General features: G+C 37.0%; 1 protein-coding gene across 1 annotated transcript in view; it reads left to right on the top strand.

The window, feature by feature from the left end:
- CSRNP3 (cysteine and serine rich nuclear protein 3) overlaps positions 1-22181 on the top strand; it is a 148697-nt gene that overhangs the window by 64566 nt on the left and 61950 nt on the right. The window contains exon 3 of the mRNA XM_035007866.1: positions 14405-14575. Coding sequence (XP_034863757.1) covers positions 14405-14575 — 171 coding nt within the window. The remainder of the gene's footprint in view (positions 1-14404; positions 14576-22181) is intronic.

Raw genomic sequence — 22181 nt, 5'->3', positions numbered from 1 at the left:
AAAATCTTTCTTATGGCCAACCATATTTAATTGAACAATTTTGAAACACAAAAATTTTTATTTTACTTTTACCTCAGGTCATGCCCATAGTTTGGGTCTACCAACCTCTGTGTGTGTTCTAGGCAGAGCATAGTGAGGAGGAAAGAGCCCTGCTTAAAATTCATTTAGGCAGTGCAATACTGTTAACTTTTAAATGCAACCAGTACCAGGTAGCACATTCTGAATATTGAAATAAAAACAGTATGGGCCAAAGAGGAGACCCTGTGACAGTTCTTGGAGAAAACCTGGTCATAGACAAATATGAAATAAAGAGAATTGTGCTTCCGTAAGCCACAAGAGAGCTATATATGTCCTGCAGCAAATTTATGGCTTTGAATATCCTGGATAATTTATGTCTCTATGCAAATTCAGTCAAAACTTTGAAGTCTTTTTTGCATTAGCTTGAGCACACTACTTCCATACAAATCTCAGCAGCGTGGACATTGTAGGTTCATGGACTGGATATTTAAATGTATATAGAAAAATGTGCTTGTGTCAATGCAGGTCAAATCAAAATTGTAAAGTAGAAGAGTAAATAGAGTAATATAAAAACAAATCATTGAAGGATATGCAGTTAGTGTACTTGAAGAAATGGTGTTATATCAGATTTCAAAGGAATCTTTAATGATTTTTCAAAAATTAATTTCCTGCTTTCTGATTACCAGTCTGTCTTTGTCATCACTCAGAACTAGAGACCATATTGTAAGCTTGGAAAAGATTTTAGGGCAAATATGTTTTACTCAGTCTAGCAGTATGGAACATAGTCTAAAATCTACAAATAACTGTTGTCATCTTAAAATCACTTGTGTAAGTTTTAGGTTGTATTATCACTGTATATGTACTTCTCCTGAACTTCTGGTGGCTATAAATAAGAGCAAAATGACTTATGATATATAAAAGGCAAATGCTCAAAATAATTGAGTATTCAAAGCAATCACATTTCTTTCTTTCTTTTAACCTGGCATTTCTTAGGAAACAAGCAAAATAAATGATTGCGTTTTTAGTCACCTATTCTGGAATTTAAATAGAATTATATTTATTTTATCAAAAAGTATAGTAAGATTGTAAGGTGATTTTAAAGACTTATTCCATATTATTAGACACATAGCAATGCTATAGTAATACTTTGTCTAGAACAGTTGGGAAATAATCTGCACTAAATAAACCAATTTTCCAAATAGGTGAAGTTTATAACCTTAATGGCCAGTTTTTTTAAATATTAATTGCTTTCAGGGAAGCAAAATATAGAACATATCATTCTACTTTGTTGAGCAAGTAGAAATCAGTTTAGGCTTTTCTTCATGGCATAAGAATCATTATTCCCACCATTACATTGGACTTACTGGAAAAGATAAAACTGCTCCCCAACTGTTCCCCAACACCAAACAGTGTTGCTATTATATGTTTTTGGTATACAATGGTATATGCTTTTTATATATTTTATATGCTTTTTATAATTTTACTCTTTTCTCATGTTACTACTTATTATTTTTTAATACATTTAGTCATTGCTCTTTATCTGAGAATAATTTAAAAATCAAGTTAATGCACTCTGTTTTACATTAAATTCTAAATCTTTTAGGCTTTGGCAGGCAAAGGGAGGGAGATAAACATCCCTCCATACTTTTCTTATATACTGAACTTCTGGTACGTGCACATACACAGTATTGTAAACACAGGGACATAAAAAATAAAATTTATCTTAGTTTTTCTTACATTCAGGATATTGAGAACCGTATTTGAACTCCAGTTCTTGTTACTACAATGAGAATCTGGCATATTACACCATCAATAGGAACTTGAAACTGCTTTGTTTAATAGGGAAATGAGGAATTTCTAACAGGTATACCAAAGAAAACACACAGACCAATTTTTTGTGTGTGTGTGTGGCATTTGACTAAACGTTGGTGCCATATACCTATTCTTACCAACTTTGGAGGTTGTGGTCTATTTCATTCTCAAATCCTGGGGCTCTGAGATTCACTACCTCTTACTACCATGCTAGTTAGGAAGAGTTGTTGTTTGAATAATCTTTTATCTCCATACAAGTTTATGAATCCACATATTGATGCAGAAATGTATTTAGTTGTGTGCATGTGTGTGTGGGGGGGTGTGCATTTTCCCTAATCACATACAAAAAAAGTCAGTCAGCTGAGCCATCAATCTTCATGTCTTTGAAAATTCACTAATACAAGGTATGTGTTAAGATATACAAGGTAGCTAATGCCATGCTAGCAGGCCAGGGTTCTGAGTTCACAAGTTTATTATAAAAAACACTGCAGCATTCTTATGCAGTAACATCATCCTACAGGAGGGGGAAAACTGTTCTATTCAAAACAACTCACCAGGTTCTGACAATAACAAAGAAAAACATGAGGTTGAGATTTGAGAAGGGAAATAAACTGAGTGCAGAAAAATCATACGATTAAATTAATGGTATCCCTGAAAATAAACAATGATTTCAGAATTCACAAGTAGAGGGGAGGCCTCGGTACTTTTTTCTTTTTAATGTTCATTAAGCTCCAGTAATTGTTTACTGCCATCTTTATCTATAGTCATGCTGAGTAAAGCTATAGCTAAATGGAAGTTAAAGTGCATTCACAAGGTGTTAGTGTTTATATCTTATTATCTGCAGTCTCTCAGAGAAAGCAAAGGTAACTACAAATAGCGCTCTGCCAGAAACTGGTTTCTTGACCAACAGTGTCGCTTTAGCACGAAATGCATTGGTTCATTCTAAAGTGGTCACAGCTGTTGATGACAAGCGGCTTTGTATTTTACATGGTACATCTTTTGGTGCATGTGGGCAAGTTTTTTTTGAATGTTAACTGTTCTCAGACACTTTGGAGTTACTGTCATCCTTCCTATTTCCATTAGGTCAATAGGTGGTCTCATACACTGTGAAGAGCTTTGAAGATGTGAAGGAATGTTGGTTCCATGAACTTAGTGTCAAAAGATACTCTGTAAGAATGAAAGCTAGTCCAAAGTATTGGAGGGAGGGGGAGCTTCCTATTCTGGTCTTCTTTTGCCTGTTAGCATTTTAAAGAGCCTGAGAACTAGACCTCAACAAACCTGGGTAATTTTGTTTAATACAATAGTGCCTTACAAATTTAGGGCAATTCATGAACAACCAAACAACCAGGAAAATATTGTGTCGTTTTCTTGATAGGTAAATGCCTTCATTATGTAGTTTCCTGGGTATGTGAGTTCAAAGTATGAAGAAGAGTGTGAAGAAGCTGAATAGGTTAGGAGCTAAGATTTAAATTCCAACCCTGTGTCACTTCCAAGACATGGTCTGCTGCTTAGAATCCATGTGGCCTTGGACATGATACTTGGATCTGTAAGCCTCATCTTTATCTGCGCAGTGGGGTACATCATCTCTATGGTTTTTATGAACATGAAATGGCATGATGCATGCCTGGCACATAATAAGAACCTTGTAAAGGATAGCTAATATTTTTCAACCCATAGGAGTTGATTCCCTGGTGCTGATAAGGCAAGTTCAGCTTAAGCCTGTAGTTGCAGAGACTTTTGATGAAACATCTTAGATTTCAGCAGATGAGGAAGAGACCTGCTTTCCAAAAATAGAAACTCATGAGCAGTTTACTGGAGGTCATACCTCCCTAGTACCATCTTCTATTCAAATGCGGCGAGTAGAGAAGGGCAGTACCACAGTCATCAAAGTTCAAGCTATATGTGGCTTCAGAGGAACCTTGAATCTTAACAAGTGGAAGCACAATCTCCACAAAAATCCTCACATATGTTGTGGCTATATGTACTTTCATGAGCTCTCACTTTATATCTTTTATTGCTTTAAAAATTCTCATCAATGTGCCTTTCTCTACTTTTTTCCATTTCCATATTGACTACAACTAAGGTGTTAGTCATTCATCTCTGCTCCATCCAGAGTTCCTGTCTCATCCACAGACTATGAACTTCTCAATTATAGAGAGCTCCTGGCACATAGTAGAGGCCCAAGAAATAGTTGCTGATCCAAGCTGTAATGCAGCATAAAGAGTCTGATTCTAACGAATGAGTTAAAAGGGCTAATTTCTCTGAATCATGAAACAATCTCTGTGTCACGGGTTTACTGTTTTAAAGTTCCTCTAGATCAGAACGATGTTTAGAAATATTGTATCAATTGATGTTATCATAAAGTTTCTCAAAAGAAATTTAGTAGCATTCCTAGAAGGGCTTTTTGATAAATATACATGAATAACAAATGTTGGGTAAATTGGTGGGGAGGAGGATCATGACTCTCTGCTTTTGTAAAACTTGTTTGAATGGTGGAACTTCTCTAAATAGTGAGTTTCCACCTTCTGGGAGATTGTATGAGTTTGATGTGACTTCTGTTGTGAACCAGTTTTAATCTGTGCCAGTCAAACCTTCACTGAGACTTCAAAACCCAGGTATTTAATCTTACACTCTATATTATTTTTTACTAATTGCTCTTTAATGCAATGTTAGCCTCAGGTTGAAAACTTGTTCTATGCCTTAGGTAGTAAAAATCTAGATCTTGCCTAAGGTGGTGATTTATTTATTTTTTTTAAGTTCATTGTTCTTTTTTTTTTTAATGTTATGTTAATCACCATACATTACAGCATTAGTTTTTGATGTAGTGTTCCATGATTCATTGTTTGTGTATAACACCCAGTGCTCCATTCAGTATGTGCCCTCTTTAATACCCATCACCAGGCTAGCCCTACCTCCACACCCCCTCCACTCTAGAACCCTCAGTTTGTTTCTCAGACTCCATAGTCTCTCGTGGTTCATCTCCTCCTCCGATTTCCCCCCCTTCATTTTTCCTTTCCTGCTATCTTCTCCTTTTTTTTTTTTTTTTAACATATAATGTTTATTTGTTTCAGAGGTACAGGTCTGTGATTCAACAGTCTTACACATTTCACAGCGCTCATCATAGCACATACCCTCCCCAATGTCTCTCACCCAGCCACCCCATCCCTCCTACCCCCCGGTGGTGATTCATTTTAAAGAATGCCCAAAGTACTTTTTTCTACTTATTCCAATTTTTTAAATCTCCTTTATTTTTTGCACAGTGTCTTTGGCAGGATCACAGTGCTTGGATGGTTATGGTCTTAAAGTGTGGCCATATATTACCCTGATGTCCACTTTAGAGTACTTTATGAGGAAAATGTTTTCAAGGTTCTTTTCCCTTTGGACTATTCTGATGATTCTTCTGAAGTAAAAGGATATCATATCCCTTAAATACCCTGTGATCTACACTGGCTAGTCTACTTTATTATTTAATCAGAAGCTTTCTAAAAGACTGAAGAGAAACTTCTTAAGTGCTAGGGAGAAAAAAAAAATGTTGTCTTTCAGTGTTGCTGTAATAATTCTAAGTTCTTCTATGTATGTGAGGTCTTTTTTTCCCCCTTAATGCAGTAAGTCTTGCTATTCATCCAAGGAATTAGGCTAAATACTGTTCTTTAGTCTTAATAGCAAGCACATAAAATAAATTTTTCATTGGCACTTTTCTTAGAGTAGGAAAAATAGGCTTACAATGGACACTTGATCAATTTTCAACAGTTTTAAAAGCCTAATCATGTTCTTGGTTAGTTTTCTCTGCTCTTGCTACGTAACAGATTTAACCTGGAAGTTAACTTTAGGGAAGGACTTGGGCTTCTAGTTCACAGGTATTTCAGGATGCCATCTTGCCAAATACCAACTAGTGATCAATGTTTAGGGTTAAGAGGCATTAAAAACCAAGTTCTGTCTTTCTTATATTGGTACTAATCTTAATGGCAGGTAATGCAGAAAGCTTCTTGGGGTCCCCCCAGCCAGAGAGAGTCATAAAGAACACTTTTTCCATTAGTAATGGTGGAGGAGCCTTTCATCAGCAAGGTCTTTATCAGCAAAGCGTAAGTCAATTTACCCGTTGGCATTTGCACACAGTAAGGGAAGTGGGTATGGACAATTAAGAGGCACCCACCTTTGATGGAGGCCATGGCTCTTATCATTTACTGCCAGGTAGTGGGAAATGCATTGCATCAGAGCCTATTCTTACCAGTTATGTCTGTCCCTTATTTTAACAGAAGTGGAAATTGAGACCCAAGGAGGTAATCCTCTTACTTAAAATTAGGCCACTTATTAGTAGCTGATCCAGGATTAGACTCCAAATTGATGACCATTCATTTACTGAGCAATCAGTGGTGTACATATTCAGTCCCTGAGGAACCTTACAGTCAAGTGTGAGAAAATGGCAGGTAAGCTAGCAATTATGATACAGTTTGATAAGTACCACGTGCTGTGAATGCAGAGAAGTCATTTAACCTACAGTGTAGTGCTGGTCATGGAATACTTTTCAGAGAAAGTTTGGATCAGATCTCTTGGGAAAGTGATCTAGATTTCTGAAATCTCGGTTTCCTTTGTTAAAATTACCTTGCAGGATTGGGAGAACAATTGCATAGAGAGAATAGGTATAAAGAGTCTAGCCATAGTAGGTGCTCACTAAAAGCTAACTGGTATTATAAATGGAACAAGGCAATCTACCTTTTAGGGAAGACAGATGATGTTTGGGGGAAATTGTAATGCAACCTAGAACCATTCACCAAGCCACAAAGTTCCAGAGGAAGTCAGTTTGGAGTAGTTTTAGAGTAGTAGGTGGTAGCCAAGAGAACAGTGAAGAAAAGAACCCCCAAAATTGGTATGGAATGTCCCCTTGAGATTCAGTAGACCCCTTAGCACAGATGGCAGAAGGAACTGAGAGACCTGGAAGGACCCCTGCCGTTGGAAGTGGATGACCCTGGTGGTAAAAGCGATAGGAGGCAATAGATTCTCAAACTTCTCTGATACCTTGAGCTAATGTGTTCACAATGAATCATTTTTCCAGGTTCAGGATAACCACTGACGCTGGAGAAATGTTATAAATCACCAGAGGAGAGGTCCTTAACCACCGAGTCCATGGATAGATGGCATGCATTTGTGCTTATGTGCACTTTTTTTCTGGGGAAAGCATTCATTTCTTTCATCAAATTCGCAAGCTACAAATCAGCAAGCTGCAAACATTTTGAGATCCAAAGCACATAAAATAATTCAGACCTTTAACTCAAGGTCACAGGCAACTCTGGCACAAGAAATTCATACATAATCGGGGAACCCTGCAATCATTTCTCCAACAAAAATATTCATTAGACAGGAGTGCCTCCAGGGTTCTTGGCTTAAGCCGGTACCTGGGCAAGAGAGGTGTATTTGGCCAACTTGCGCTTCCCAGATTGGCAAGCCACCAGCAGCATTTTTCACATTGGTGGTGCCCCATGGAAACACCTTGCAGGATTTTACCTTGTGAAATCGTTGCCAAATCCCTATTCTCTTGGCGGCAGATATGTTCATTTCTTGCCAAATGGGTTAAAGCAGAAATGGTCCTAGTATTGTGGAAGATGATATCCCCTCTTTTTTTTTTTTTAATAAGAGAAATGCATAGTTCTGAGAATGTGTGGAGTGATGTGTTCAAGGCATAACATCTGATGCCAACTTTTTAAAATAATTATTTTCTTATTCAGCAGAAACTTTAGTCCATAATCAGTGTTTGATTAACAGAATAGTGTCAGGGCAGTAGTAATGTCAGTGTTTAGGGCAAACATCACAGATTACAGATTACTCAAACTCATGGCTTAAAAAAATCGGGGATGAGGGACGCCTGGGTGGCTCAGTCAGTTAAGAGTCTGCCTTCGGCTCAGGTCATGATCCCGGGGTCCTGGGATCGAATCCCACATCGGGCTCCCTTCTCAGCGGGAAGCCTGCTTCTCCCTCTGTCTGCTGCTCCCCCTGCTTGTGCTCTCTCCCTCTCTGACAAATAAATAAATAAATAAAAACCTTTAAAAAATAAATTAATTAAAAAATCAGGGATGAAAAGGATTTGATACAAACTAACTTGATTAAAATCGTATCCTGATAGTTAGGAACACATCTAGATAACTAAAGATATCCCACCAAAGAATTCAAAATAACAGAGTATGATTTTTCTTAGCTAATCTCTGCTTTCTTAAATATTGGAATAAAACCTATACACCATTAATTGAGCAACTGTCCTCTTCATCTTCTATCTGGCCCAGTAACAATCTGGCTGATGAAGTGTGACATTGTGAATAATCTCGCTTTTGCCAGCTAGGCTTTTCCCACCTGCTATCACAGATGAGCCACACACCAGTATTTTTGTCAACCTGTTTGCAATACCGCTCAGCTCATCATTAATTTGGTGAAGCAACCAGAAGAAACATCAAAACTGCTTTCCATTCTGAAAGAAAAAAAAAGTAAGCTTCTTTTTCTATGCAACTTAATCCTCACACTGGTGCTTCCTGGGTCCCAGGCCCATCGTTGATTGAAGCCAGCAGCCTCACCTTATCAAAGTCATTGGAGTAGAATTTTATCATAGTTTCTTAGCTTTTTGTGCTTATTGGAAGAATTTGATGAGATCATAAAATAAATGATTTTGTTCTTTGATAAATCATGAAGAAATGTCCTCCCTGTTGTGTTGTAATGCAAGGTAACATGCCCCTTGATGTATGCCACATCACCAAGATACCAAGCGTCCTTGTGAATGACCCTTGCAGTTAAAGATGAGCCTCACTTGGGGTAATTACAAAACTAGCAAGGAAGCAATGCAGAGGATAAACCCAGGCCCCCAGGAAAAAGTGAACAGAGGGTTCAAAAGTGAACTCTCTTTTTTCCTAAGAGAGTACCATGTAAGGCTTCTGGTCTCAGCATCCTCCATGGAATAAGGACCTACCAGGTCAGATGAACTGGGAACTCACAGCTCACCACTCTTTTCTTTTTCTTTTTTTTTCACCAGGCCAGGGAAGAGACAGCATCTCACTAAAAAGACCTCCTCATTCTCATAGAAGGAAATTCTTGCCATGCCAAAATTACTTCCTTTTAAATTCATTTCTTCCTGTACCAGTGATAGGCCAGACCTGCCCTTAACCTATTAACCACTACCCACCTCCTCACCTTTTTTTTTTTCAGTTGTTTGATAAACTCATTATTCACCCTAATGACCTTTCAAGTTTTACTTACTGAGTTTCATCTGATTGGTAAAGGGCAAAAATATTCATGTATGATAGCTCCAGTTGGTGGGTGGCATTTCTTATTTAGATGTTTTTGTTCATTTCATAGTCATTCTTTCTCCTTAAGAGCCATGAGCACCCCTTAGGGTTGTCAGCAGAAATGCAGGATGCCCAGTTACATTTGAATTTCAGATAAACAACAAATAGTAGGTACAGATATATCTTGAAGGTGATTTATTTTTTTATCTAAAATTCAAATGTAACTGTGTGTCCTATATTTTTATTTGCTAAACCTGGCAACCCTGAAGTGGTTCTGCAAATCAGATCACTCACTCCTCAGAATTTGGGGACCAGTGATATTCTTAAGGCATATTCTCTGTGGTCATTTCCTTATGATACATAGCAAAGCATTATGACATCAGGACAGAATGAAAGGAGAAAACAGGATTAAACATTAGATGAATATAAGTGGGATAGTAAGAACTCAATGAGCTACCTATGAAAGCTATGAAATTTTTACGCTGTCAGAAGAGAGTGATATGAACAAGATTCCAACAAATGTCCAAAGTTAGCTTCAGTCATTCTTCCAAATGCATTAAAATGTACATTTCTATCCAGCTTCTTGATTTGGCATTCTTAACGAAGCTCTCCCACTTACTTCAGTCTGCATCCTTCTGGCTGCTGATATTTTTTCCAGAAATACATTAAACAAAAGAATTGCACTTATAACCATAAAACATCTAGTGTAGTTCATCGACATTTTTGTGTGTGTGTGTGGAGAGATTTGAAAACATTTATACTATTTTACTACTTTTTCATTAAATGTGCCCAGAGGCTTCTGAGCAATGGTTACATCCAATAAAAATTTGAGAGCAATAGTATATGTTAGTCAAGAAGAGTGGATATCCAAGACCACAAGATGCTTATTAGAGTTTTATAACAAAGTGGTTATTAATTAAACTTGGCAATAGGAAGGGTATGAGGGTGCAGGGAGAGGGGAAGCTGTCCAAGTGGTGAATTTATAGACTATATTAATAAATGAAAAAATAAGATAAATCAGTGTTAGACAAGGAGAAAACACTGGCTTTGAAATGCAGTTGAACTTATTGAGGCCTCTGAGTGAGATTCTCTGGAGTAGTACCTAATTGAGTGGCTCTTTGCCTTCTGGCCATGCAGTTGAGTGATCAAAGGGCTGACCTCTGACCCAAGATGGGCTAAACTGTTACTTACTCCTTGGAACATTAAACTTGAACTGTGAGACATAGAGAGAAGTTCCTGGGCTTAAACCTGGTAACGGTGGTGCTCTAGAGAAAAGATCAAGGAATTTCTACAGTCATAATCCTAGAAGATGTCCTTATTCCTGCATTCCTTTAATTTTGGATTTCAGCTCGATCTTAGATTGCATGAACTAGTTCAGTATTTTTCCAACAGATGTCTGTGTGCTTAAGTTAGCTAGAATTTGCTTTTGGGTTGCTTGCAAGCAAAAAAAAAAAAAAATTGTATGACGTTTTGAGGTCAATTTCATCTTTCATTTTGATTCTCATTCAATCAAAAATGCCAGATATTTTATTAGTCAGGAGGGATAGAGTAGTGAATGAGATGAACCTGATTGTTTCATGGAGCTTTCAGACTAGCAGAGAAAACAGACACTGATAAAGTAGTTAAAGTATAGAAATGGAAGGGTTTTCTTATTCATTCATCAACAGACATTTATTAAGCACCTATAATCTATAAGGCACTATTCTAGACTGTTGGTACATCAGTAAAGAAGACAAAGATCCCTGCCCTTGTCTTAGCAGGGGATGAACACGGTAAGCAGTAAACATCGAAATATATAAATAAATAACATGGATTTAGAAGATGGTAAGTGCTATGGGAAAACAAATTAGATAGGAGATTGGAAGGAATGGTATATCAACAGTCCGGGAGGCCAGAGAGAAGTGGTGGGTTGGAGAAACTGAAAGATTATTAGAGCTAAAATAGTTGACAACAAGGCAGTGGCTCAAAATGAAAATGAAGAGGTTAGCCAAAGTAGATTGTTAAGGTCTTTATAAGCCATTTTGAGGATTTTGGACTCATCCTAAGACAATCCAAAGCCACTTAAGAGTTTTAAGCTATAGACTGACATGATCAGATTTGCATTTTAGATTTATCATTCTGCCTGCAACCTGGAAAACACATTGAAAGCAAACAGTAGTGGATGGGAGAGAATAATTGGGAAGCTCTTGTCCTAGTCCAAATGAGAAATGGTGATGCTCTTGACTAGCATATGTTTCATGAATTGGAAAACAGTAGCTGTGTTAAAATGGCTGTTATTGAGGCTTAGACTTTCAGCTTCTCATATTTAGAACAAATTAATGCCTGTCCAGATTTATCTTCTGTTCTTTGGGCTTTGATGCTATATAAAGCCAATTTGAAATGTTGACCACTTTTTCATTGGCTTCATATCCATGAAGTTTAATTATGCCTCATCTTTAGGAACAAAAATATGATAAGTGGATATTTAAGGAGCCATGGCAGCCATAAGACAGGCATTCATTCTACTCACTTGCATCTGTACCTAACTAGCCATGTATTGTCATCCTCGAATTCTGAGAGAACCAGTACAGGATACAAGCAAACCAGGAATATACAACTCCTTTATCAACAGGGCCTTTCCCTAAATTCTCGTATCCTTTTCCTCCCTAGTGAGATAGTGTAGATGATGTAGGAGAAAACCACATGCTCTTTTTACCACCCCACGTTGGGTTTAGATGAGGGGTTACATTCCTATAAGCAGTGGGTCATTTCATCCTCCTAATTTGTTGTGACATCTTGTTACACTCATGTAGTATTTTTTAAAGGCAATGCAACTAAATAAGTGTTATACTTGCTGCACTTAACAATATTGGTTAAGTTTAGCACTTAACCAGCATCATGGGTATATGTTAAGGTTATGCCCCTTTGTAATTATTTGAAATTTTAATTTCCAGCTTACATACTAATCCCAAACTAAGTGGTCAAACGTTTCTTCTTTCCTTCGAACTGTGTCTAGCTCAGGCTCTCTTTCAATCTCAAAGATGTAGGCAAAAATTGTATCTAACCTTCAACTCCTTTGCTTGCCAGTCCCAAATATAACAGCAAAAATAAAGAGAGACTTTTCAATTTCCTTACCATCCCTCCAAAAATTTCCCCTCTCATTTCTGAAGAGTACCTAGTACCACTTTTTACCATATTGGAACATGGTTCTCTGCAGTCCAATTGAATGTCCTTGGTTCTTGAGACATCTGCCTTTCCTAAGGAAGCTGGGATGGGGAAATGGAACTTAAGGATATGGTTTTTAACTGTTCCCATTGCAATACCTTATTATAAAAATGTACTTTTTAAACATGGGTTCCCATCTTGTATTACTTTTTGTCTTGGAGTCTCTCCCTCATGAATTACTTTGCATCTTGTTTGAAGTGAACCATTTTAAAATTTATATCCTGTCCTACTTTTATTTCAAGAACTTTATTTAAAATATCTTTTTTTTCTCTTGCCCTGCTCAGATATGCATGAACATTTTATGCATTTCACACTCTTTAAGATAGAGAAAATAATATGCTAATTTGAATAGTGGTAAAATCAGAGTCAGAATAGAGATTTTATTCTCAGAGAGTGGACAGTGCAATATCTTCTTAGGGCTATCAGTTATCTCCATTGTTAATATAAGTCATGCAAAAGACATGGATTGGTAAAACAAGGCAGTAGGAGTATTCTCAGTTGGATGGAGCCAGCATAGTGGATGTTTGCTCCTCGAGGACAGGTAACCTGTTCTACTCCCTTTTCTATCTCCTACTCCACCCAAGGAGTCAAGCATATATACATACCAATTACTCAACATGTAGTTAGATGAGTAAATTGAGATAAATGATAAATACTTATGAGACATCTAATACTATACTTAATTTTACTAGAAATCACACAAGAGATAGTGAAAGAAGAGATTTTGATTAGGTTTTGAGACTGGGTTATGTCACTCTAGGGCTGGTATGGGGACACCCCCAAGGAAGGAAGAACCTAGGAAGGGAGCTGCTGGAGAGAAGACTAGAAATCAGACAAGTCGTCCTCCAATTTGAGTATGCAGAGTGCTAGGCACTGCCTCCTGGGAGTTTCCGATCCAGTAGACCTGAAGTGGGGCACGAGAATTTGCGTTTCTCACAATTTCCCTCCCAGGTGATGCTGATGCTGCTAATCCAAGTAGCCCACTTAAAAAACTACAGAATTAGACCTTGGAGAGCTGGCTCCGCTGAAGGGACCTGGACAGGCTGCTTGCTGTGTGATCTGCACAGAGAAGGGGTGATTTCAGACATGTCTGAGGGCAGTATCGAGAATAGTTTTTAAGTCTTGCCTCCTCTCGATCAACAGGACTGATGGCTACACTCTGGCAAGAAAAGGAGAGAATGGTTTTACAAACTCAAATGAGAGTTAAAATCAGCTGACATAAATAAGATGGAAGATGGGATACATGAAATCAACTTAGTAATACTTACAGCAAAGTTAACCTAATTTAGGAATGTAAGACCATGTACATATATATCTAAGCTAATTTATATATAGGTTATTCCCCAAAATACCCTTACACTGCAAGGAAAGTTTATGCTCTTTAGCTGAGTGTGCAGACGTCAAGGTAAATGGGAAAGGTGGAGAAAGGGCAGCCCAAGGAGAGAGAAAAGCCCATTCATCCTAGAGAAAGCATTTAGGAGAAACCACTCCCACCCTTCCCCCTTCCCACTCAGCGCTGTCTCTCAGGTAAATAGCCTTAGAATTTTCTGAAACCGTGGCAAGGGCTTCAATAACCAGGGGTCCTAGGAACACATCTCATCTCATTGCAGTATTGAAATGGAAACTACCTAAAATTTAGAACTGATTTCATAGGCTTTGTTGTGTTCAGCTAATTAGGTTCTTGCATTTTAAAACTCGACTCTCAAGTTTTTGCATAATTATCTGTGTTTCTTCCACATGAATTTTGTATAAGGCAGGAATCATTTAGGACTCTGGGTGACGTTGGCATTTTTTTCATTATAGAACTTCATGACTCAGGTGGATTTTCTCAATTTGCCAACAAAAAAGGAATAGAGATATTACATTAAAATGAACTGTGGCTTTAACAAAATGATACATTTTGGTAACCAAATTTTCAATTGCTCGTATTAATTTAATTTTTGTTAATTTGAAAATATTACAAAAAGTAAACTCTGCTTAGTGATCCTTCCAAGGAAAGGCTCAGCTCATGTTTAATAAAACCACATAAAATGACTCTGGAGACCTTGGCTACACATCTAGCGGTCAAATATTTCAATGCTTCGTTGCTCTCGTTCCTTTTACAGGTACATGTGACAGCGCTGCAGCTATGAGTGGAATTTTAAAGAGGAAGTTTGAAGAAGTTGACGGCTCCTCACCCTGCTCTTCTGTGCGGGAATCAGATGATGAAGTTTCCAGCAGTGAAAGTGCTGACAGTGGGGACAGTGTCAATCCATCCACCTCGAATCATTTTCCCCGTGAGTATGGAAACCATACCTGAAGCTGCTTGTCTGGTTCTGCAGTGAAAATAATTGTGTCACCTTGGTCCTTTTTTTAAACCTTTATTACTACTTTTGTTTTGTTTTTGTAATTGACTAAAAACAAGACATGATTAAGTAAAAATGAAATCTCTTTGAGGTAGCGGTAGATTCTTCTATTTGGATTGCTTTTGGCAGTGGATTATTTGATTGTGTTAATCAACTGACTCAATGAAAACAATGGTATTTTATTATCATTAATTTTAAGGAAGCACCTACTGAGAGTAGATAGGGAAAGACAAGTCCAGGCACAAAAATGTATCCTCCCATAGCTGAAATGATATTCTGGGGTGGGGGACGCAGGGAGCGGGGGGGGGGCGGAGAAAATAGATGCATTTGGGAGTGGAAGGTCTAGGTTATGATGAGAAAGAGCTTGCCAGCATGAAGAGATGAGAAAGCTGCAAAACTCTCCCAAGTGGTCAAGTGCATGCAGTTTATACTTCTTTCCACCCATTCTTTTATCCTTCATCCTCAAGAATAATATGTAAAGCCCACAAAGGAAAAAAGAGATGTATGCCTTCTCAATGATTCCTTTTTCTGCCACACTGTAATGTGAGCCCTTCCTGTCATGAAAGGTATTGTGAAGATTGCAGGACTGAGAAAAATTCTTAAAGTAATACAATCTATAAGTTAAAAGAAACTGACTAGTAATAGCTAAAAGATCTTATATTTATGTTTCCAACAGGAAGATTTTACTATATCATGATACCACGGTAGATAACTAGTCTTAGTTTTTCCATTTTTCAATTAAGTGGCTATATTTTATTAATATATGATCTATAACATAGAATTTACTTTGGAAATGTGACAACCCAGAAAACCAAAAAAATTAACAGTAGTTTTAAGGGGGTAATAAGAATCTCAATAAAACTGTTGAGTATGAAACAAACACACTAAAATCAAAAGCATTGCCTTAAACAGGCAAAACTAATAGAAAATGTAATGAAAGGACAATTACAATGATCATAGCAGATAAAAAACCATAAAATATTCAGGGACAAGGTTATTGTGTAATGTAGGGGATCTGCAAATACATTTACATATGTCATGATGATATGAGATGAGCTTTTGTTTTTGATTTAAAAGAAGATGCAGGGCGCCTGGGTGGCTCAGTTGGTTAAGCGACTGCCTTCGGCTCAGGTCATGATCCCGGGGTCCTGGGATCGAGTCCCACGTCGGGCTCCCGGCTCAGCGGGGAGCCTGCTTCTCCCTCTGACCCTCCCCCATCTCATGCTCTCTCTCTCTCTCATTCTCTCTCTCAAATAAATAAATAAATAAAATCTTTAAAAAAAAATAAAAAAAATAAAAGAAGATGCATTGTACCTATTTGGTCTTAATAGTGATAATAGCAACAACATGATCATCTGATGGAATTTCATGAAGATCAACAGAACAAGTGAGATAATATACATGAAAGAACTTGGTAAAATGTTAACTACTAAGCACATGTTATACTGGAAATTATGATCATAGCTAACATTTCTTGGGTACATAAATGCTCCAATAGCTTTATATACATTATCCCTACTCTTTGCATCAATTCTGTAAGTGCCACTACCTTCAATTTAAGAGGAAATACCTAAGGCTCAGAGGCTAAGCATCTTGCCCAGTATCACACACGATTTGAGCCTAGGTACATAAGTGTATGTGTGTGTCTCATTCCATAGTCTTCACTTTTTCCATTACCTCATGCTTCCCCTTAATTGTATAATATTGGACATATCTTTAAAATGTTGTTTATTCTGAATTGTAAAAGTATTAGGTGAATTAGTAAAGAGATGAGTTATGTTTCTGGATATAAAGATAAATAAAGTTATCAAAGCTTTCCACATTAATTTATACATATGAGTATAATATCAATAAAATCCTCAAGGGCATTTTCTTAGAAGGCGATAGAATGATAAAAATCTATTTGGGAAAATAAGCTAATGAGAATAAAGGTATATTTTAAAAAAGAAACTATAAATGTTGAAAAGCCATTCCAGATCTCAAATCATAATAGAAGATTATATAACTTATCTTTTTTGAAACTCTGCTAGATCTAGGAAAGTATAGAAAAATCTCAACATGTTATATATAAGAGTTTAATGTAAAAGAATAGAGCATTACAGAGCAATGGCAAAGGGAAGAAGTATTTAATAAATGGTTGTGGTGTTAGAGTTTGAAAAAGAAGTAATTTAGATACACATCTCACAACATATGCCAAAATACATTCCAGATGGATTAAATAGATAATTTTAAAAAATCAAATTACGGGGATATTGCTTATTTATCAGACATTTGGTAAGATCATTACCTGAGCTTTGAAGTAACAACAACAACAAAAAACTCACATTGCAAAATACTTATAATAAATACATTATTTATTATATTTAATTTAGTAAAAAACACATGTAAATTTTTTACATAACCCCCAAAGGCATTCCACACAATAGCAAGTATGATTAGCGAACATTTGAAAACATTTAACAATAATAATAACAATTCAGATTAAAATAATCCTAATGATATTCCATTAGTGTGAAATCACAGAAATTTCATCTCCATGAAATTAGCACTCCTCTCTCCAATAAAAACTACTGATACCTAAGTGCTGGTGAAAGTCACAGCGTAAATCATAGGTACATACTTTGTGACTGATGGCAATGAAATTTAGAAAGCACTGGGTTAATAAAAGAGCCATAATAATATTCGTATCTATAAGTCTGTACTTCAGATAATTTACCTGAAGGGGGAAACATCAAAAACAAGGGGAAAACTACATAAGTGAAAATGGTGGTGGTTAGTGGTAGTACCAAAAAACGGGGGTTAAAAAAAATGGGGGTTGGAGGTGGAGAAGGAAAAGATAACAGGTCTCAGAGAAGGAAAATGCTTTAAGTTATGGTGACTTACACAATTTATTTTCATGATAGTTATGAAGACCTTATGACAATTATGTAAAATGCTCATGAGATAATGTTAAGAAAAATCAAACACAAAATCTTAACATACTGTCAGGGAAAATCTAATATGCATAAAGGCAAGGAATGGTATGGCGCCCTAAGCACTGAAAGTGATTTGATTTTTTGAGGTATTAAAAAGATGGGTGGATTTTCATATTTATTAATTTAAAACAAATAAGTTTTAAATTTAAACTAAAACGATAATTGTAGTTCAAATTGTGTTTGTATATGTGGACAGCAGATTGAAATGGTGTGATCACCTAAATCATTCAGTGCTGCAGCTAACTAGTAAAAGCTTTTATAAGTTAAGTCTAACAGAAGTGATTTTTCCTATTAAAGAAAATAGACCTATTTTATGATGTCCAACAAGTCATCAAAATGGGGGCACTGGCTGGCTCAGTCAGTTGAACATGCAATGCTTGATCTCAGGGTTGTGAGTGCGAGCCCGACATCGGGTGTAGAGATTACTTAAAAATAAAATCTTAAAAAAATTAAAATACATATTTAAAAAGAGAAGTTATCAAAATATTTCAGCTCATCATTTATTATCAGTGGTAGTTGGCAATGTGTTAGTTTACTAAATTGCTGATTTAACTGTATTAAATGAAATCTGACAGAGATTAATTTTTAAAGATAATTAAATGATTAATTAAAAAGTGCCCTTTTCATTAAATAGTCTGCTTAGGTCACCATATTCATATTATGGAGAAGGGAGGAAAAAGTGGGAGGAAAAAGTGGGAGGAAAAAGCACAGAATCAAGAGATAAAAATTCTACCTAGGATATTTATTGTATGAAAGACCTGAGCATGTTAACTAATGTGAGAGGGGTAGTTGAAAAGCCTTCTTGTTTCTAGAAATGTATTTCTAATTATTCACTTGCCCCAAAATTTATATACAAGCTTTAAGAAAATTTTTTTTTTCATCTCGATTAAAGTATGTACTTAGTGGCAGTGGTCTTATCTGCATGTAAATCTATGGATATAAACTTTTAGGAATGTTATCATTGGTGAATCCTGTTTATTTAATATATCTCTCCACTTTCCAAAAAAAACCTGTCTTAGAGTAAAGAAGGATTTTTGATGACTATCAAATTTGTGTAGCATTAGGAAACCAAATTTAGTTTCACATTGAGAGTTTTTTAAATGTGGTTATTTAAATCTCACCCATCATGAGCTCATCTTTCGAATTAAAAATACCCCATGTACTCAGTGCTTTATAGGCATTAACATATTGTGTAACATAACATTTTGTTGTCATTACAGATAGAGGTATTGATAAGATTGTTTGGTAAGTGTCAGCAGCTATGGTAGTAAAAAATTCCATGCTATTCTAAGCTTTCTGTAAAGATATTCATTTTGCAGCACATCACATTATGATAATAAAAGCTTCAAAATATAAATCAATAAGGGAATTATGCCTTTTTCCGTGGACTTCTGAGTTTTGCTGGCAGCTTGCATGCTCACCGGCAATCAACCAAGGTCATATCTTATACTTCCCTTGAGATAGAAGCATCTGGATTCTGTATTGCTGTTGAACGCTTTGTTTCATCAAATCCCTGTGGCTCTATAGCCAATCAGCCTGTACTTGAGCGCTGTCGAAAGGAAAGCTGCAAGAAGCTAGAGAGGAAGGATTTTTTTTCCTGCCCTCTCAAGGTTCTTGGCACTTCACACGAGTAATGAGAGGCTGTGTGATGAAACATCCTCCCAAAAGGAACACATTATTTTTCCTGAAACAGGGTGTTTCTACAAATAAATGTACAGTATTTAGGAAGTGAAAATATCAAGAGGTAAAAGGATAGATCTAAACTGCGCGTGAAAGCAGGTAGTCAATGTCTCACATACGGATACTATTTTCTAATTGATAAAACACTTTCACATTCTTGAGTTCATTTGATATCCCAAAGTTGTCATGTAACCATTTTATAAAAGTAGAAATTACCATTCAGAGATGTATTCCTAATTTACCCAAGAGCTAAGATTATAATGTTTCCCTCCCTCCCTCTTTTTTTCTTTCTTACTTCCCTCCCTTTTCTCTCTGAACCTGCACAGGGCATAAGTATGCTACCATGCTCACCCAAAAAGGCTGTTTCTCCAATGTCATTTCCCTCCCACTGACTGCACATTTCTTAATGGGATTAGAGATAAAGAATTCACAGAAAACAGATTTTGCCATGAAACTTTGTACTGGAAGTATGACTGAAACATACCTATTCTCTTACCCAAGCAGTTAAAATGCATTGAAGATTTAGATTCAGTTCCAACAAATAGAGTGTATCTTATGTTCCAAGCTCTGAGGTAGTTGCTTTCAGACAGGACAAAATGATAGACTACAAGTAGTAAATAAAACTTAAAAATACAGGGAGAGACCATGTCTACACAGCACTGTGGTTTACTTCGAGAACTTACTATGCCAAAGATAAATGTAGCAATCTGCCTCTGAGCCTTTGATTTTTCAAACAATGGAGGAGTGTTCAGGCAGAAACCCAACACAGGAGTTTTAAGGGAAGTCTTTGATTAAGCAGGAGACAGGGTCACATGACCCTCAAAATCTCCTTTCTACTCTGTGATGATATGATTCTAAGAGCAAGGATCAAAATAGCATCTTAAGTTAGAGCTAAGACCAAGTAAGAAAAGGTAAGCAGCATAAGTCAAGAAAAGCTACTATTAAACTAAGAGATCTCCAGACCCTCTGCATCCCCTTATGTTGAAGAAGGCCAATTAGCATGGCCCTTGTCAGATCAGGCCTGAAACCAGTTGCAGATACACTTATACTAGGTCAGTGTCTCTATCTGAACACCAGACATGGACCAGTTGAATAATTAGGTATTTAGTTGGTTGGGGATATGGGGATATGGGATATAATTTAGAGTGGAGGAAGATATGAGTTAGTGGTCCATTTAGAAAATATTCATTTGAACCTACTGTAAAGTCCCAATTCCAATGCAATGGAATTGTTTTCAGATCATCTCATCTGAGAGATCTGAGAGATCCAGTATGATGAGTCGGAGATGGTGCCTCCATTGCTGCCTCCACTGTCAGACCGTCCTTCAGGCTGAAATGTCTTCTCTGCCTCCCAGTCTCTATGAAGTTCAATACCTGCTTTAAGGGTCACATCAGATATTTCTTTCTCCATGAAAACTTTACCAAGTCTTTCATTTTACTCTGCTCTTTACCTGAATCTTCTGGTATTTTGCCAACATTCAAAAACGTTGACAGTGGTTTTGTGTCTTCTTTCCATCCCAGGATCTCCCCCCAAACCATGATGTCAGTAGCCCCATGAGGGCTCATTGAACCATTGGCCTCATATTCCTTGACAACCTCTGTTCTGAAGTCTTTATTTCTATCCCATTTCTGTCCTTTACCTCCACTCCATTCAGCTGCTTATGTCCACAGCCTCACCCATAATAGTGTTACAAACTAGAACAGCCCTACCCCCCAAAAATCAAATTTCAGTGTTCCAAACTCAGACCACAACCCCTTTTCCTCCCATGTCCTTCCTCCCCAACCACTTTTTTAACTCATCCTCTTGTTTTCCCCAATATAACACCCACCTCTTGTTTTTATGTACCTTTCTACCCTTTACCATTTGCTCCATTATTTCTGTTTTTTGGTTTTTTGTTTTTTGATTTGGAGGTCAGGACTCTTCACCATTTTCCTCCTGTATTCTTCACTCCATATTCCCTTTTTATTCAAATATCTGAAAACTTGAAAGAAGTTTTGAAGAAAATAGCAAAAACTGTGTTTTCAGATTCAGTGCTCATGGTTGCCATGCTGCCATCCTGCTAGGCACCCCCGGTTGGCTTTCTCTCCCATCTCACAGCGCAGAGTGTGTCAGACTGGCGTCACTCCACCTCCCACCTCGTACACAGCAGACCTTTCCTTCTCATCATGGTGGACCCCGCCTTCAATATTTGTCTTTCTCCCTTTAAGCAGGGCACTCAAAATGAGTTTTGAAGGAATGAGTGTAAGCTCATTAAAGGCAGGAACTAGGTCTTTGTATGCCCAGCTGCTAGTAAGCCTTTAATGAATATTTGCATAAATGGATGAAGGAATGGATGCTTATTAAGCACATGCTGTTTGCTATTCACTGCACAAGTAGTAGGAGCTAGAACTATGAAAGTACATGAGACATGATTCAGCTTCTGTAGAAACTCACAGTCTAATAGCACTGAAGCACATCTCCAACACCACCCGAATTCTGTTTCCCATTGTAGTTATTGGTGTACCCACCTTATCTTTTCTGGAGATTTACAGAGCTCAAGCTTGTGTTCTTCTCAGTACTTAGACTGGTGCAAGTTCAATTACTGTTAAATTCTTGCTTAGCTTTGTAAAGAGTGGTCTTTTTTTAGTACAACTAAACCATACAAAGAAAAAAAAGAATGCATTTATTGTAGGACTTTATAAGGGCATGGACATCAGTGGGAATAAATACCAATTTACAAGCTAACTCTGTAATTTATGATTTTGATGGGTGTCATTGTGATATATCAGGATCCTGATTTAACAGTTATTATATCCTAATACATGTAATGGTGAACTGTGTTTTAAATAGGGCCCCGTTGTAATTATGTATTCCTAACATGTACCTTTCTGGTTTCATTTGCT

The sequence above is a fragment of the Mirounga leonina genome, unplaced genomic scaffold (genome assembly GCF_011800145.1).
Source record: "Mirounga leonina isolate KUSES-001 unplaced genomic scaffold, KU_Mleo_1.0 Mir_151, whole genome shotgun sequence".
NCBI lineage: Eukaryota > Metazoa > Chordata > Mammalia > Carnivora > Phocidae > Mirounga > Mirounga leonina.
The sequence above is the reverse complement of the archived record's forward strand: the minus strand, read 5'-3'. Positions and strand labels throughout refer to the sequence as shown.